Source organism: Sphaeramia orbicularis, chromosome 21, assembly GCF_902148855.1.
Source record: "Sphaeramia orbicularis chromosome 21, fSphaOr1.1, whole genome shotgun sequence".
Taxonomy (NCBI): domain Eukaryota; kingdom Metazoa; phylum Chordata; class Actinopteri; order Kurtiformes; family Apogonidae; genus Sphaeramia; species Sphaeramia orbicularis.
This window is the reverse complement of record NC_043977.1, coordinates 8,035,824-8,056,119: the sequence shown is the minus strand read 5'-3', so window position 1 is coordinate 8,056,119 and position 20,296 is coordinate 8,035,824. Positions and strand designations below refer to the sequence as shown.

General features: G+C 38.6%; 1 protein-coding gene across 1 annotated transcript in view; it reads right to left on the bottom strand.

Moving 5' to 3' along the window:
* Positions 1-1,567: 1,567 nt before the first annotated feature.
* Positions 1,568-20,296, bottom strand: part of LOC115412609 (complement C1q tumor necrosis factor-related protein 3-like) — a 41,745-nt gene continuing 23,016 nt past the window's right edge. Inside the window, exon 5 of the mRNA XM_030125205.1 lies at positions 1,568-1,849. Within this exon, the coding sequence (XP_029981065.1) occupies positions 1,578-1,849 (272 nt within the window). The 3' untranslated portion in view covers positions 1,568-1,577. The remainder of the gene's footprint in view (positions 1,850-20,296) is intronic.

The window sequence follows — 20,296 nt, the reverse complement described above, 5'->3', positions numbered from 1 at the left end:
TAAAGAGAGCCAATCGAGAAGCCGCTTGACTTGTAACCAATGATTTGTCTGTATTTCTGGGTCTTGTAGTGAAAATACACTACTCAAAAAAAGTTAAGGACCACTTTTTAATTTGTGTATAAGTTTTTTATATGAGGTATTCTACTTCTGGAAATACCCCAATACAACTGTCCTGAATGTATAATCATCATGTATATCATAAATAATGATAAAGAAACTCAAATCATAAAAGTAAAGAATTAGTATAGTACACAAAAATAAGAGAAGAAAGAAAAAGACTACACATAATTTCTCATTCCCTCTTCTCCTCTCCTTTCCCCTCTTTCTCAATGATGCTTAATCATCTATATTCTGAGGAAAATTTATAGAATTGAAATACCCTAAAAATGGATCCCAAGTGGTATGAAATAATTTAATTGAGCCTCTAAGAGAAAATCTCAACTTTTCAACCTTAAGATTGTAAAGCACCTCATGTACCCATCGGACATGTGAAGGCGGATGGGAGACCTTCCAGTTAAGTAGAATCAACCTTCGGGCTAAGAGTGTGGTAAATGCTATAGCCCGCTTCAGCGCTTTCGGTACATTTGAAGCAGGAGAAACACCAAAAATTGCAGCGATAGGATTAGGAGCAACAAAAAAACCATATGCTTCAGTTAGTGTGTTAAATATTTCTGCCCAAAATGCTCCCAAGTTAGGACATGCCCACAACGCATGTGTGTTTTTTTTAAGGGGGGGCGCCAAATTCATATCTCGCCTAGGGTGCCAAAATGGCTAGAACTGGCCCTGCGTGCGAGTGTACTTGGTAATTAGGATTTGAAGAATGTCAAAGAAAAGAAAACTAAACATAAGACACTTCTTGAGGAGTCAAAGTGTAAGTTCAAGGGCATAGAACTGTAGAGGCTCAACAATACAGATACTGAATAAAAGACACTATTTTATGCCAAACAGATACACTTTTTTAAAGTTATTTTTACTTATTTTCACATATTTGTATGGAAGACAACTGTTTAAAAAACACAAAGAAAATTTGTGGGGAAAATACAATAAAATGTCAGATTCTTGATGCTCATGTGATTTTATCCATATTTTTGAGGAATAACAATAAAAACAATAATTGAAAGTAAAAGCCTTTTTTTGCTCAGGCAGTAACTGTACCATCAAACTCTATGATCATTATATTCATAATCTGTTCATATGTCATGCATCAACATATTTATGTCAGGTGACAGACAGTAGAGAGGAGGGATGAGGCAGAGGAGGAGAGGCTGTAAATTCACAGGTGAGGTTAAATAATGATGGATATGTTAGTCATGAGAATAACTTTGCAGAATGCATTAAATGCTTGTATTGTCTTTAGATATTCAGATATGCATTATAAACCTGTTAATTACAGAATGTTTTTCTGACTATGATTGTTTGCTCATTTGATCAGCTCTACAGGAGTGCTGCCTTGGAGCACTTTTGTGTCCCCACCAATGTCAAAATCAAACCTACTCCCTTGATGAAATGTATTAAACACCTTGTACACATCCATTAAAAAAAAATGTCAGGTTTGTGGACTCTGCAGACATGTGGGTCTACACGGCGAAGAGGAGGAACCCGGTGAAGGTGCTGAGTCTGCTCTGGTCGAAGATGCTGACGCCTTGCCAGAGACGGATGAAGACAGTGTCGCCTTCCTCCAGCTGCACCGTCACGCTGTTAGAGCCACAGCCGTACGTTCCCCGTGTGTCGTGGATCTCAAAGAGGAATTTGCTGTTCTTTATCAATGTTGCATCCAATTCACCTGATCTTCCCACGCAGCCGGTGAAAGAGAAGTAGTAGACGCCCTTTGTGGGGGCCGTGAAGATGCCTGCAGACAAAGAACAGAAAATACTCAAACCCAAATCTAAAATCCAATACAGACAATTACAACTTCAGACAATAATGTATCCACTGGACATTGGTATTACACATGTAATGAGAACATGATGGGTCATTAAAGGATGGTCAGTGGACAGGAGGAAAGAGAGGGGAGTGGGATTAACAAACTCAGAATGTAAGATGGAGGATTAGGACCACACTGAGGGAAGAACACCACATATTTGAAGAAAAAAAATCATGGTGCAAGAAGAAAGTCATACCTACAGGAATAAAGTCAAAAATATTTGAGTTTAAAATATTGTGTTAATGTGCTCTGATACTTGTAGAACACTGTAAATATGTCTGAAGACTTATACATATATGCACATTAAAGCTCATTATATAGGTATGCTCATAATTGATTCTAAACATTTGCATAAGGAGTTGTGATTCATGTAAAATGTAAATCATTATGGCTATGACTTTACAGCAGGGCTATTCAACAGGCGGCTCGTGGGCCAGAACCGGCCCGCAGCCCCTCTACCCACAAAAAGTAAATAAATAGTTTAACAGCCGCTAAACCAGGTGTCTCCAACACGTCACTCGTGAGCTGCTGGTGGCTCACCAGGCCCTTTCCAGTATCTCATCATGGGTCAATAATATAAAAACACATTTATTTGTGTATTTGGACCCTAATAGTTCATACAGTTTGAATTTGAACCCTCCAGGTGCTACAAAGCTGTCTTTATATTCATTTTGGCAAAAATCGAGTGGATTTCTACAACCTGTTTTAATTCCTTCTTAATTTGTTACGTCTATAACTAGTTACATCATGACATTTGCACATATAAGGTCCAGATTTCCAACAAACATTTCTCTGAGTATACCATAACTGTTTGTCAGCAGCAGCGGTGGTAGTAAACACTGAAAATATGTCCAAACTTTGTGCTGATGTTCAGTTGTTGGCTGTATTAACGAACACAAGTGGTTGCATTTAAAGGGCCAGCGCTCCAAACCACCTTTCTGGTGTCATTACTCAGAAAAAGGGTTGAAGATGGACCTGTAGAGTTGAATTAATGAAGAATTCAGACCCAAGCAGAGCAGAGTTTATGTAGACCACAGGGAAATGTTGGAAAATGCATAATATCACTCCTTTAAACCGAGGCATCATTTAAAGTGGTTCACATCCTGGACAAGCACAAACAGCTCCTCACTGATGGAGGTAGAATGAAAGAGTCTGTGACTGCGGTGGTGGAATCATTATTCTGACCGGGACCATATACATAAGACGGAGACTTTATCCACCATTATTGATGCCCAGTTTGGTGTGTGTGCTATCTGTGCATGTGCTCAGACAGCTGCAGTTGGACCTGAACAGGTGCCTCTGGGTTTCAGTCCAGTGTGATGAGTCTGTAGAAGTGATAGGGTGATGCTGGATTTATGTGCACAAAGGTGTTCTGTTTTTAATTGATATGTTTTGACAGGATAAGGGAATTTAGTTTTAAATTATACAAATATGTGTATGCATGAAAAATAGCTATGTAAATACATGTTGCTAAATTTGAGTAGCTCTGTGGCAGCTTCAGTATGTAAAAGTAGCTCAGAGGATAAAAGGTTGGAGACCCCTGTGCTGAACAGTAAAAATGGCTGTTAGTGACACTTAACACCATTTTGCAGCCCTGCCACTGTTTAGGGAAGGCAAGAGAGACTGGCTACAACATGAAACAACATGAAAACATTGTGCATTCAATGGAGAAGAGATGCAAAGTTTACGGTGAAAATTGAAAATTTAACAAAATTTGATTAGTCTTGGTCAGAGACCAAAACAATATTGATGGTCATAAATTGCTCAGGACAGCACCTGCTGATGGTTCCACGCACCTGTTTTAGCACACGCGGTGACAGGTCTTTTAAAGCTGTGGCACCACGTCTATGGAATGACCTGCCTCTACACCTACGGTCCATGGACTCTGTAGAGAGCTTTAAGAAACACCTCAAAACCCTCCTGTTCAAAAAGGCTTTTTAGTCTCCCACCTGACCCAGGGCCACCACAAACTGATTACACTCTATGTATTCATCATAATGTACTCCATGTGTCATCCCCCCCCCCCCGAGTCTCTCTATATCTCTATCGCTCTCTCTTTTCTCCTCCTTTACGCTCTCTCTCTCTTTAACCCCAACTGGTCAAGGCAGACGGCCATCCTTCAGGAGTCTGGGTCTGCTCGAGGTTTCTGCTGTTAAAGGGAAGTTTTTCCTCGCCACTGTCACCAGTCACAAGTGTTTGCTCCTGAAGGATTCTGTTGGGTCTCTATAAACTTAATTTGATTCTGATTTGAATGATAAAGCACTTTGTGACTCTGTCTGTGAAAAGTGCTCTATAAATAAAATTTACTTACTTACTTACTTACTTACTTTAAATGTAATGTTTACATTTCTTACTTGCACTAAAAACTAACAGTTACTGTGACTGTGATGGTGTGATATGTTAAAATTTAACACAACAGGCTAACAGTTAAAAATGTTGAAAATGTGATGGTAATGGAAAATATAGTTGAACAGCCCTGCTTTACAGCCTATGGGTGCATTATAACATAGGGCTGGGTGATATGGAGAAAAAAAATCACATCACAATAATTTTTTTTCATGTCAGACGATATCGATATGTATCATGATATGAATCAAATCACTATTTTTGTCAAACTTAAATTTTCCGTTACTCATAAGTGTGAAGACATAAGTGGGGGGGGGGAGTGTCATACCTGTGCTGGAGTTGTATCTATTGCCAACATTAGTTACCACTCTCTTAAAGATCAGTGTAACGTAAGTGGTAAACAGTCCTTGGTACGTCAGGTCAGAAGTGGTGACCAGTGAAGCCGAGAACACCACATTAGATGGACCTGGAGATAGGAAAGAACATCATTACATCCCTGACAGACTGAACCATTGGTAGACCCACAGTGTGACAAATCTTCTCTGTGTTTGAATTAAATAACTTGAAAATGTGTGATTATCTGGCAGGGGCGATTCTAGAATCAGAGGTTTTGGGGGTGCTGAACGCCCAGAGTGCTGGCTGGCCAGGCAAGAGAAATTTCACAGTTTTGTACATTTTTACGCAATTTTGGACCATCATTCCCACGTTTGTGAAAGAAAAGGATAGAAAAGCGTTCTGGTGTTCAACTTCCTCAAGCATCTCTTTCTCAACTGACATGCCATTCTGATGCTGGAGTCTGCTTTGACCCATGGTCCTCCTCAGCCACGTATGGAGCCGACACAAGGCACTAAAAGACCTCTCACTGCTACAGCTGCTAACTGATACTGTCAAGGCAACCTGAAGAACAGTTGTCAGTGAAGGGAACAGCTCAGAATACAGGAGACTGTACACTGTCAACATGTCCTGAATGTCACCAGCCTCACTTTTGCACTTCAGAAAGTTTTTAGCAACCATCACTTCCTCTGATTTAAGGTCAATATGGTAATGCACTGCCAGTGCTGACAAATGAGGCTCAGACAAGAAGTGGTCTGAGGTTGGACTGCATGCCTGGATTCCATTAAGCAAGTCCTGATTCACACCAGAAAAACAGTTCTCAAGTTCAGAGATCATTCTGTCCAGACAAGGAAACAACAATTTCCTTTTGAGTTCTTCTGACTCAGAAGAACCACAGACTTCACTACGTGCCCCACAAGTTGACAACAACAAATCCATCCATCCCAGACTGCTCTCTGCTTTGCCTCACATATAGTCATGGGCATTTTTAGCCAATGGCTAAAATTTGGATTGGATGGATTTGTTGTTGAGTCAACATCTCCTGGATTCTGAGCTGTTCCCTTCAATCAAGACCCCAACTATGAATTATGAAAGAGCTGCAGCATCTGAAAGCAACCACAAGGAACATTTGACAGATAAACAGTACCGTAGTGCCTCAGTTTTAGACCCACAATTTGTCATGTCTTTTTTATATTGTGATTGTCTCTCTCAACTTGCCATATATTTTTTATTTGTAACTTTTTTTTTTTTTTTAATCAAATGCTAGAAATTTCAGGCAACCCCAAGGCTGAAAAACACTGCTTTAGACGGTGACGAGAGAGTGGAGCGTTTTTAAGTTTTTCACTCTAGAAGGTGGTTTCATTTTTTTGTGTTTTCAACCCCAAAAAACACAGTTGCCATCTAAACAAACGGCGCATCTGATAAAATATTTTTGTCGTTTTCACCCGAGAGCGTTGCCGTCCTCAGCCTCTCTAGCTCCTGAGTCATGTTGATGAGTCTGGCATTGAATCGGTCTCTGTCTTCAGTCAGGTTAGTGAAGGCACATGTTGAGAAGATATCTGGAAAAAGAACAATATATTTGTTGTGTATTTACATTATATTGCCCTTCATTGATTAAAAATGATTATATCTTTTTGGTTAATGTAAAACGTACTTTATTAAATGTGGATCTGAGGAACTAAATGTCTGTGTTAAACACAGGAGTATTTCCTCCACTCCATCTGTCTGACAAATTGAACCCCTTTCACAGTTTTGACCCCTCTGACCAGTTGAAACCACGTATTTCCAATGTGTTGATGTTGAAGGAGGAGGTGTTTCCTTCATGTGTTTAGTCTCCTTTTCTCCTTTTTGAGCTCATGAAAAGTTGAGTGTTTGTAGTAACATTTCCATTAGGATGATTCAGAATCACTTGCCTACATTATTGTTTTAGTTCTATTAAGATGTGTTAAATTATTTGCTGTATGGATTTGGACAGTCAGAGCAACTTGCCTAAGCTAAAATATATTGGTTTAGATTTAATATCTGTTTTCAGCCCACAGTGACTAACAGAGGTGGAGAAGAAATGGATTTGGTTCAGCCAGACTGAAAAAAAGCGGTAGTTATGGTGAGTATAATGTATTTAATGAACATTTGTGTTTTTGTCTTTTTATTCAGTAAATATTGCCGATTGTATTAGGATGATGTACATGGTGCAGCTGCGGCTCATTGGCTTTCTTGGTTAAGTATTGACATTCATTCTCTATGTCAGTTACCTGTCTGTGATGCAATTCCCTGTTAGATTGTGTGTTTTTTTTAAATATAGTATTAATGGAATAGTATTGACATTAAAAGGTGGATTAAGTCACTGAAGGCCTAGTGTGAAATACACGGCTCAAGACTGAGTTTTAGAAATATGTGGTTGTCACAGAACATTGACTAAATATAGGTCTCTGATGATTTTACAGAATATGATGCTTTGCTGCAAATTAAATGAGTCAACAGTAGATAACAGTACAACATAATAGTACTAACATAACAGTAGATGCCTTTTGGTGCTGAACAAATTTGCTTTGCCAAGGGAAACGTCATGAAGTATATGAAGCCCCCCTTGATGTTCCACTGTGTTTATTATGAGTTTTGTTGAACCACATTTCGATGCCAGACCTGACATGGCACCACCCTACCAGCAACCGCCACACCCCCAGTGCCCACACACACACATATTTCCCGGTCCCAGCACATCCTGTGGTGGGCAAGAGGACAGCCAGCCCACCCCACCCCCCCCGACCACAATCCCCATACACACACGTCATTCATCAGAGGGCAGCACCCCCCCAGCAATGCAGCCAGCTGAGTCCCAAACCAATGGACCAGCCCCCCCCGCCCCAGATGGCATCCAGGAAACAGGGGTGTGGGAAGACCCCCCCACCCTCGCCTCCCCACCTATCAGTGCTGTGAAGTGTGAGGTGTGTATGCAAGCAGTTCAAACTGAGGAGCAGAAACTGCGCACTGCTGAGGGTGATGCCGCACAGGCGGCACCGCCCACCCAAACGGCCCCGCCCACCAGGTGCCACGCAGCCCGCCCCCCAAAAGTGAATGTGTGGTGTCAGTGTTTCTGTGTGTTGTGTTGTGGGTGGGTGTAACTAAAATTGAGGAGATAGCCGCCCCTGGGTACCACAGAGGGGGGCCATTTTAGCGACCCCCCCGCCATACCCCCTCGGGACATGCACACTCCCCAAGACCCTACGTGCTTTTTGTGAGGGGGGTGGGGAGGCGAGGGGTTGGGGGATAGTATGACTGGGAGGAAGTTTCCTCCCAGAAGACGAACAGGTCGGGGCCAGTCGACATTCGGCACCCCCGTTCCCCAGTACCCGTCCCCAGGCAGGGGCCGCCAAGGAGCGGGGCGGGGCAGGGCGGGGCGGTCCAGAGACTCCAAGCACCTACTGACCGCAGCCAGAAACTGCCCCCCACCCCAGAGGCCACTCACACACTCAATCATCCTATGTGGTTCGAGGGGGCACGGACCCAGGACCAGCCGCCCCAGAGCCCCTGCCACCACACCCTGAGAAAACCCCTGGCTACACCCCACCCCCTGGAGAGGCAGCAGCCCCCCAGGCACACCTGCACAGCCACCCCACACACACACCCACACCCACACATCTGCTCCATCAGGCCCCCACCCACCCCCCACCACCAACACACACAGACACGCACTTCACTTACTTCATTAAAAATTACAATTGGTGAACAGTTTAGTTTAGTTTATTGTTTATTTGTCAGGGACACTGTACAAATACATCAATCTCAAAGAGAAGAGGTGCTTTGCACCAGAATTAGCTACAAGCTACTTTCATCTGCGGTCCCCGGGCAGGTGCACACACAATATAGAACATTTACATTACATACAAGACAAAACTAACCTTAACTCATAATTACAATAGTTTAAAACTCATGTATTTACTTCAGTTTCATGTTTCAGTCATCAGTATATCTTCATCCTTTCATTCATTTTTTTTCTGAACTCTCTTTATCCTCACTAGGGTCACGGGGGTCGCTTGGAGCCTATCCCAGCTACATAGGGGCGAAGGCGGGGTACACCCTGGACAAGTCGCCAGTTCATCTCAGGGCTGAACATATAGAGACAAACAATCACTGTCACATTCACACCTATGGGCAATTTAGATTAACCAATTAACCTATCAGTGCATGTCTTTGGATGGTGGGAGGAAGCCGGAGTACCCGGAGAGAACCCATGCAGACACGGGGAGAACATGCAAACTCCACACAGAGAGGTCCCACCCCCGTCGACTGGTGTTGGAATCGAACCCAGGACCTTCTTGCTGTGAGGCACGAGTGCTAACCACTGCACCACCGTGTCGCCCAGTCTAACTTAATTATTAAAATAGTCTATTAATAAAATATTTAATAAATCCTTTAGTTAGTGTTATTTCAGTGGGTAAATGTAGCTAAACCTGTTTAACTTCAAATATTTGTGATGTTTATGATCATATTTTACTGATCTGTACGTGGAACCTGCGGTAACATTTTAATGAATATCTTACTTGTAATTTTTGCATTTCATAAATTCATCCCACAGGCTGGATTGGAACCTTTGGCGGGCTGCATTTGGCCTCTGGGCCTCATGTTTGACACCTCTGATGTATATGTGCAGTTCATGTGTTGTTGTTTCAGTTGCTGTTGACCAGAATTTTGTGTTTTGTTTTTGGGTTTCTTTGCATCATATTTGCATTATGCTGTCAGCAAATCTTCACGTTTAATGTGAATTTGAAAAAGAAAATTTTAATGTTCGTGCGAAGTTCATGTGTTGATGTTTCACTCGCTGCATTTGTGTTGAATTTCATGTTTATATTTTATTAGATTTGCATTGGAATATGTGGGGTATTGTAAGACTTGTCGGTCCTTTTTTCCTTTTTCTTTTGAATTGCAAACTCCAAAAACATAACAAACAGAAAAAGGGTGTGTGGACTGTTTCCACTTCCTTATTTATCACTGGTTTCACGCTCTACTTAGGGAAAGAGGATGATGAGGATGAGATGAAGATGAGATAAACTAAGGTGACCAAATGTCCTCTTTTGCTCTTTTGGTTGGTTGAAGGTCCTCCAGTTGTGGCACCATATATTCAGTTAAAAAGTTAAAGTAAATATTTGCAGTAATTGATTTCTCTGTGAAGAAAAATGGACCAGTGATTTGATTGCACACGATCCCACAATGTGATTAAAAACTGTGATAACCACTAAGTACACAGAACAAATCTGATTAACATATCTAATCAATTACTTTTATTATATATTTTTTTAAATTATAGAGACTTTCTTTGTGGACACCCTGTGTTTTATTTATAGATTTGCCATTCCAGTTTCATTGATCTTATTCTAACCTAATTTTGCATATGTCAGAGCAGCTGTGCTGTCATCGGTTTAAAGCTCCAGATTCCCTTTAGTTGTCTTTTTCACAGATCCAGTGCAGTTTGTTGTTGCAGCTCATGTCATTCCATGTGCCTTTGGAGAACATCTCACCACAGTTCTGTTGACCCAATACAGGATTATTGGCACCGTTGTTAGGCTGCCCCGGAGTCCAGAACCTGGTAAGTACGGTAAATGGTAGTGACAAATGTCAGAAATGAATTTTATTCAATTTTATGTTATATTTATCTTATTCCATAGAGATACCAATACATCATATGTCCGAAATGAAAGAACATTCTTCCTTACGACAGAGTGAGTGGAGATCCATCAACCCATTTCCAGATTCCCTCCTTTTCATGATCTGACAAGCCAATCCATGAGCCTCGCTTGAACCCCGCAGTGAATTTCTGTTTCATGTAAAAGCATTATATAGTTAATTTGTAAAAGCATGTTATTATTTATTGTAAAAGGAAGAAAAGGTTAAAAATAATTTCACTTAATCACCCAATAGGAAAATTCAGTCCATCCCACATCACCTAGAATGAGCAATTAGTGCAATTTCAACAATATTGTATCTCAGCTTATTATTAACATAACTTACAGATCACAGTGGCTCTACAAACAGCTACAAATTGCACTTCTTTTAAGACATTTTAAGTTGTTTATATTTATTCAGGTTATTCACATTTCACTGTTAGAGGATAGCTTTTTAAATGTCAATACGTTCATGTTGTAATTTAACTTTTTTCACTTAAAATCAATCAGAAAATTAGAATTTGTCATTATTTATAGGTTGATTTTGTTGTATTTTACTAGTTCAACCCATTTGAGATCCCACTGGTCTGAATTTGGCCCCTGAGCTAAAATGAGTTCAACACCCTCGACCTTTAATATGTTGGGTGTAATTCTTCCACTGAAGGGCCGGTTGGACCCTGTGGTGGGCCAGTTTTGACCCGTGGGCCATATGTTTGACACCCCTACCATATTGAGAATATGAATCAAATCAGGATCAGTCTCATAACTGGGATACTCGTCTGCATGTAAACATAGTCAGTGGTGTTGGCAGCCAAAACCTAATCACTTCATTCTTGAGTGTTTTTACAAAATCTGGACAAAAATCTCAAAGTGTTTGTGACATTATCATGTTCATAAGAATGGAATGACATGAGGTTCCTGTGACCTTTGACCTTTGTGACCTCATGGATCACACTCTGGCCAACAGTGGTTACATCTGACTGAACTTCATTTGACACAAGGCATCAGAAGGAAATGAGGAGTTTCTGTCTGAATCTGTTTTGACTCCTGACATGACTGTCACTGAAAGGATTCAACTAACGGTGAAATATTCATCAACACAAAACTAAACAGGAATGTTTTTAGTTTTATATATTCACACAGTGTACCTGTTCTTCTTTACTGTTTACAATCACCAGATCTCCTCCACTGTTTCTGCAGTAGTTTCTTCCAGTTTCCCAGGATGCAATGTCATTGGAAAGGAAGTAACAGCTGCCACCAAAACCGCCTCCATCCTTTACCACATGGTTTCTCTGTAAGATAAAGAATCACACCGAAATTATTTACAGCATGCAGAAGGATTAACCCAATAAAGACCCAGTGCTAATTTTGCGGCAGTTCGCAAATGAGTTTTTCTCTCTATTGAACTATATCACCATTTATTATAATATTATAATGTTATCATATGTAGTTTGCATTTTTTTCTACTGTAAATCGTATATTTTCCTATACTTAATTTAGATTCCCTTGGAAACTCAAAGTAATCTCATTTATAATAATAATAATAATAATAATAATAATAATAATAATAATAATAATAATAATAATATGAAAACTGAAGAAAACGTGACTTTTACAGCAAATCAAATCAATAACTAAACATACAAGTGTGTCCATCCACTGTCATTGATCCAACTCCATGGGCTTTACTGGTGAATCAGTGTTGTAGAAGATGAGTGTTTCCATGGTAACTACGGAGCTTCTGAACGTCCAAATATGGTCATATCTGATGACCATGAAAAGATGAAGAACTGCATTTGACACCAGTTATTTACATGTATTGATGGGATTAGTGGATCAACAGGTATTAAACATTTTACATCAGTAGATAGTTTTGGTTGGCAGTGGATGTTTGGGTCTTTATGGGTTAAACCGAGTTTTGCTGAAAATTACAAGAACAGAAAATTGACTCTTGAACCATAACTAATCCAGAGGAAAGATACGACCTACCCACCCAGTGCTGGGAGGTCACCTGCATTTCACTGCAGTTTATCTAACGCATGCACTTATTATATATAAGTGTATAAGTGTATATTTACTGCCATTAACCCCTTATGACCTACGATAGAACAAGTCCTTCAGATCTTTATATTTTTACAGGCTTCAGTATCATTTTCTGGAACATTTTAATTTGTTATACATCAATACAATCCTTATATCCCAAATGAAAATTTAATAATATGTATGGAATAACTTAATATTTATTTATTAAATTTTATTTTATTTATTTAGACTAAAAAATAAATTGCTAATAATGGCAAACCACCGAAAATTTTAATTGTTTTTCTTTTTTAAATTGTTTTTACAATTGTTTCACATACTTTTCTACATACAGAAATGTCATAGCTTTATCCCTCAAAATCGTAAATGTAAAAAAGACGCACAAAGGCCTTTCGAACCACTGTAAATGAAATGTTTAAAATCTGTCTTCAGTGATCATTCTAGTGATAGACACTATTTTAAGAAGCACATTAAATTAGAGGTCGACTGATTTTGGTTTTACTAAGGCGGATGCCAGTTTTTAAAAATTTGGTCAGCCAGTGGCTGATATCTACAGCTGATTTTTGTGGCCGATATTTAAGGCAGATTTTATTTTTTTAAAGCACATTGACCGTAAAGTACAATTGAAACACTCAGATAATTAAGAGTTTTATGCAGCGGTATAAATAAAATTATTAATACACGTACACATAGTAGTCTTTTAACATTTTTTGAACTTCAAGTGCTGCCCACACAGGTGCCTGATCAAATATCATTTTTACTAGTGATCAAATATTGGCTTTCAGGCTTTCAAAAAAAAAAAATTAAGGCCGATGGCTGACACTGAAAAAAAAACTATATCGGTCTACCTCTTCATTAAATGCCGTAGTAAACTCATATTTGAAACAAGTGGTTCCAGGCACAACAAACCCCGCCCCTCACACGGATTGTATCTACTTTTGGCATCAATCCAGCTGATGTCATCATGTCTATGCACGTGCTGATGTCAGTATAGACATAGACAGCATAGACTAATTCAGCCATTATAAGTAAATGGGGAAAAAAACATTCTAAAAATTAATAAAAAATGTTAACTTTGACCTTTTTTCCCAAAATATAATGACATCTGTTCTGGGTCACTGGCAATCTATAAATCCAGTTTGGTCTGAATTCAACCAAAAGTTTTGCTGCTACAGTGTGATCAAACAAACAAAGAAACAATCCGAACCAAAAACAACAGCCCTTGCCTCCCCTTTGGGGGGTGGGGTCATAAACTTTTGTGTATTTTTTGCCACCCAGGGATGGACTCACCTGCCCTCAGCCTCTGCAGCTCCTGACTCACATTATTGAGTGTGAGCTTGAGTCGGTCTCGGTCTTCAGTCAGGTCCGATATTTGGATGTAACTGGCCCCAAGACGGTTATTCAGAGAAAGTATTTGGTTGTTACAGGTCTGGAGATGATTCATCTGGATAGATATTTGGTTGTCACTGATCTGGAGACTTTTAGTCAGATTGGCTTTAACAGAAGACAGTCCTGCAGCTGAAGAAGAGGGAAAATAGCCTTTGTCACAAATAAAAATACATTTACATTAGTGCATTTTAATTTTCTTCAATTAGTAGAAAATATTCACAAAATAATGGATTTTTCACTTCCACCTCTGTTCTAAAGTCATCTTTTCCAGCAGATCAATGGTTAACTCTCCTGTATCCCACCCATAGAGGTCCTTCCTAATCGCTGAAGGTGCATAATCTGTGCACCACTGTAGTAATGTCACATTTGTTTTCACACAGGCTCTTTTGAACTTTTTTTTGTTTTTGTATTAAAAAAAAAAAAAAGTTTTATGCATATTTATGGGACTTGACTAACCTGTTTTTATCTTATAATTTAATCAAATCCCATATATATATATATATATATATATATATATATATATATATATATATATATATATATATATATATATATATATATATATATATATATATATATATATATAGAGCGTAAACTGCTGCTTTGATGGCCGACAGTGCTACTACAGGAAAGCAGTGACTGTGCATATATATATATATATATATATATATATATATATATATATATGTATATATATATGTATACATATATATATATATATTTATTATTTATTTATTTATTTATTTATTTATTTATATACACACACGTATACAACCACTTCTGAATGCTTATTGCATTCAAAGCTTAAACATGGGACTCCATCTCTTTATAAATATCTCTCCCTGAATTCTAAGTACATATGTAATTTGCTCCATCTGATAGATTTCCCTCACTTTCTCAATCCTAATGTTATATATTAGAGGTTCAGGTTTCAACCACTTGATAATGATGCATTCAATGGCTGCCGTCAGCAAAATTCGCAATAGGCATTTTCAGTTACTTCTCTCTAAACTTTCTGGGATTACACCTAAAATAGCAAATTTTAAATCTTTAGAAAATGTTTGGTTGAAAACTGTGTCCACAGCGACAAATATATCATCCCAGAAAGGTCTGATCTAGAGGTCCAGAATATGTGGGTATGGTTCCCTAAGTGAGCCCCACAGTTTTGCCAACAGATATTAGGATTCAGGGGGTTCATTTTTGAAATTAACTCCGGTGTCCTGAAAAATCTTGTGACAACTTTCTATTTGAACTCTCTCCATGAACTAGAATCAGTGACCATATGGGCCTCAGAGCATATATCTGCCCACACCTCATCTGGTGTTGTCATATCAGTCCCCGGACTTTTGCTTGTTTTGTCTGTCTTGTCTGTTATTTCCTGTTTTATTTTGTTAAGTTCTCCTCTTGTGTCATGTCTGGTGTCTTTGCTTCCTTTCCCTGATTGTGTCACCTGTGTTGATTACCTGTCCCCGCCCTGATTCGTTCCACCTGTGTCTCATTGTCTTCCCTCCCTCTTGTGTATTTAAGCCCTGTGTTTTCCCCTGTTCGGGACAGGGGTCTTGAGTTCGATACTTTTTTGATCTGTTTTCAGTACAGTGAAGGAGACCTATTTCATTTAAAAAAACTTAATCGATAACCGATCTTAACGAAACAATGCAGTCACACCGCTCTTGTTTTGTCGACTTGTTTCTCTCCATTGACATAACTGACAGGGAATCTGAAAAGCTCCCAAATCGGAGACCTTAGACAGGGGTCTTCCAGGTCTAACTTTGTCCCTGTGACGCTGCTCTGAGCTGCCATACAGGGGCTGGTTTCTGCACTAACTCGGTAAATCGTTGAGCCCAGCGCAAAGCAAGATGTGTCGATTTAACGCATTTTGCACTATCCTGTTTCTGGGCTTGCTCTTTGTTCGTTAACAACTAATGCAACGCAAAATGCGTTCTTGTGTTAGTTTCTTAACCCCAACACAACGCAAAATGTGCTACCTGTTTCTGGGCTAGTTCGTTAAAAGTGTGTGCTCGCCCAGTTCCTCACTACAGGGCTGATTCGTTAGAAGGTGGATGTATTCTTGTAGCTTCATTTCACTTCATTTCTGTCATGTATTTCCTTTGAAATATTATTTACATTTGAAAAAGAAGATTTTTAACACAAGTTTGACAATATCTTTAATGACATCAGATTTTTCCCATGGACAGTTTGCACAAATGAATTTACCAAGTGAGGACTGATGTACTCACTGTGGCTTTGAGAGATGAATGAATGAATGAATGAATGAGAACCGTATGGGGCCAGAGCTAGTGAACTTTTACGAGAAGAAGTGTTAATTCTGACTGTCTGCGATCGAACAAGCATTTGTTCCTCTTTGTGCCATTTGCCCGTACAGAGCTGGGAAAAAGGGCATTTGTGTACTCTGCTCCGTCCACATGGAATATGTTGCTATAAGACTGGAAACTCTCTGAATTGATCTCCCTGAATGCTTTAAATCCAAACTCAAAGTGCTGGAGAAGAACTCAGTGACTTGCACGTGTTTTTCATAGGTTGAATTGTCCTGTAAATTATTGTTTGTTGTAACTGTATGGGGTAATTGTATGTTGTAACTACGTGTTGTGTTTCATGCTGTCTCTTGGCCAGGACTCCCTTGAAAAAGAGGTTCTTAATCTCAATGGGATCCTTTTCCTGGTTAAATAAAGGTTAAATAAAAAATAAATTAAAAAAACTGGTGCCACACACACCAGCGTGTGTGTGTGCGTGCGTGCAGCCACACATTTAGAAACACAAAAAAGATTTTCCAGCAACTATTTTATGATAATATTTTAGATCATGTAAAATTTTAAGGGTGTCTGAAAACTTACTTCTACTGCAGTACTTTCACATATTTGGTCGTATTTCCTCCATTGAGATGTTTGATTTTCAGTTTAGTTTATGAAACATTTATCAACCCCATTGTTTTCATAAATACTAATTAATGATTTTTTGATCATTTTTAGTGCTGATTTTCTGATTTCCAAATATTCTAATCTGAGTTTGACCCTTTTCAGTGATGACTTGTCATTGCTGAACCCTCTATAACCATAAAGATCACCATAACCATCACGGTTTGACAGGCAGTGCAGTGAGACGGCATCGAAAGCAGAGCAACAACACATCTATTCAAATCTATAAGGAAGGAATTGACATGCAACAGAAACAGAATGAAAGACAATTTGTCTTTATATGGCAATCCATGACGAGCAGCAAAAAGGCAAAGTGACTGTCCATGTTAGCAGACAGGTTGGAGGGCTTCAGAGGAAAAGTTAGAAAGTTTGAATGAGTGATCATGATGTTGTGGAAGGTGATGGAGGAACGTCAGCCTCACTTATAATTATGTCACATTTGAAGCAGAATATTAATCAGAGCAATGTTGACTTCATCTAACCACAGTGAAGTAATCTGATAATAACCTAAGCTACTTTTGTGTTAGTTCTCAAATGATTTTTTCTTTCCTTCTTTCCTTCATTCCTTCATTTCCTTTCTAAAATGATTTATCATCATTTATTATATTATCCTTCCTATATTTAATTTCCTATATTTAATGTCGATGCTCATGAAAACTCAGAGTAAATTCAAAGGATATTATATCAAAACAGAGAAAACTGAGGAAAAAGTCACATTTTTAGTAAATATATCATTAACTGAACATAAACAATGTGTGTCCATCCACTGTCATTTATCAAACTCCATAAGTTTTACTGGTGAATCAATGTTGTAGAAGATGATGGTGTTTCCACGGTAACTACGGAGCCTCTGAACATCCAAATGGGTCATATCTGATGACCACAAAAAGATGACAAACTGTATTTTACACCAATTCTTTCCATGTATTGATAGGATTAGTGGATCAACAAGTATTAAACAGTTTAGATCAGTAGATGGTTAAAACCATAATGTCTTCGGCACACTTCAGTCAGGGACACACACTTCAATAAGTCCATGTGAAAGCATAATATGAACTGGAAAATGAAAACGTACAACCAAAAAAAAAAATACAAAAACAAAGGTAACAGTTTTATGGAGGAGTTTCTTAATTAGTTGGTATCAAACACTTGTCTACATTTTTTTTTTTAATTATCTGCTTCAGAGATTAAATGTGCTAAATGTTGCATATTTTAACCCTTTCATGCATAAGTCACTCCAGTGGACAGTTATTCTCCAGCTGTTCTCTTGTGTATTAATGGGTTTAGTTGTTTTAGTTCCATATCAGCCAACACAGTGGACACTTACACATCATCTCATATCCTGACATTCATCCCATAACTGTAACTTTGCTGTTCTTGATGAACCTGATCTGCACTAACATGTTTGAGTGTAAATCAATTGTTATTTGTTAGACAAGAAGGGTTTTTTTTGCACATTATCTCGGTGAAGTGAGGAATTAATAGCATTAGAATATGTTAAAATGTGAGAAGACATCAGATCAGCAGCATTAAACATGTTTTTATTTCATTGTTTTCATATCTGATATTGGGTTTTAAACACATGTTTCTTTACTTCAAAAATTAAATACGTGGATATTTTTGCAACTCCACAGAAAAAAAAACTGGATCGCATTGTTTTTTTTTCATGCCTAAGGAGGAATAAAAACACTGAAGAAAAAAATCTTGACTAAGGTTCTCACAATGAATACATGAAAGGGTTAATAAAGTTCATTGGAGAACAAATGACAAAAGTGCTGGTTTGCTGATGTTTTCAAGGTATAAGATAAAGTGTTATTCCACATATATGTTGATTTATGTACGTTTATCCAATAGATTTGTAAATGTTCCACTGATAGAACCTGTACAGTGAATGTATTGTCATGTACAGACAGTGTGTTGAAGTAGATCTGGTAGCTCTGACACTAATATTCCTTTGGAGTTAAATCCATTCTGTCATTAATTCTCAAATTTCACATCTTGACCCCAGACTGTATCTTGGAAACTTCAGCCAACCAACAGTTTTGACTATATTTGTCTTTATCAGTGACTCACACGTGGTAAAATTTCACTGGTTTTATTGTGGAAGCATTTGACTTGTAGACCAGTGGAATCAGACATGACCAGAGTATGTTTTGGCTGAAGTATTTTGGACTCAGGATTGAAAAGTCATAAAGATTCACTGTGTCCTTTTCTTAAACTGATTCCCAACAGGAGAACCTGAACCATCATGTTTATCAGAGGTCAGAGTCATGACCAGATGGATCTGAACAAACTGGTCTCAGCTGAAAATGTCACATCAAGGAGGCTCCAGAAAGACCCCGATCAACTTGGTAAGAATATTCTGTTGGTTTTGTTTGGAAATCCATGACATGAACGTGATTCAACACAAAACGACACTCCAACTGTTTTGTTTCCAGTTTATTTTATGATGCTTCATTTCTAATGAAAGTGTACAAACAACAGTACATCCTCACTATGATCTTTTCAATACAAGATGTTCATCACACAGCTGTAACTTCCTTCATACAAAGGTGGATTTGTCAACATGTCACATGTCTATAACCCACATCAAACCACACAAACACTGATCAGATGTTACAGCATGACCACTGACAGAAGAAGTGTTAACGATTTTATATTACCTATATCATAATACTGGAAGGGCTCAGAGTGTCTGTTTGTGTGTGTGTGTGTGTGTGTGCGTGTGTGTGTGTGTGTGTGTGTGTGTGCGTGTGTGTGTGTGTGTGTGTGTGTGTGTGTGTGTGTGTGCGCGTCAACACGATTCTGACAAATGTAGACATTTTTAACTGGCCAATTTGATTCCTACAGTTGAAGAATAGTCCCATCTCCACATTAAATATCTCAGCAAGTTGATAAGACCAATATTTTCAGAGACATTAGTCATTTTGGAATATAATTGCCTTACAGTCACAGAAGCGCAGTACCATGCTGCATGACAGGAAATGAAGTTATGAAGTTAAAACAGGAACGCCACATTTACAAGCGAAAGTGTGCGAAGAATCACTGGGAAATCACAAAATTTGCAATCTACGCGGGGGGAAATTTTGAGCCCATGAAATCTCTCTCCAAGGATTTCTGAAAAGTTGGCAGCCCTGCCACTATATGTGCATTTTGCAGTGCCTTAGGTTTGTGTTCTGTGGTTTGTGCACCAGAGGGAGAATGTGAGAGCGAATGAATAATGGGTCAATAATGTAAAGTGCTTTGGGTGTCCAGAAAGGCGTTATATAAATCCAATCCACTATTATTATTATTATTATTATTATTATTATTATTATTATTATTATTATTATTATTATTATTATTATTATTATTATTATTAGAAGTCATTTTAAAGATACAGATGAACTTTATTTATCCCCTAAAACAAAGCCAAATAAAAGTAAAATTAAGGCTTGAAATCAGACTGAGCTGTTGTAGACTCTGATGGCAGTGGAAATGAAGGATCTTCCATAACCTTCAGTCCTGTATTTTAATGACTTTAGTCGTCCACAGCAGCTGTTTGTCTGGTTTGTCAGATTAGGGTGAAGGTGATGATCTGGATTTTATAAGATGTTCTCCACTTTACTCTGGAGGCAGCTCTGCTCTTGTCTCTGCTGAAGGACTGTGATGGACAACTGTGTGAACCTCTA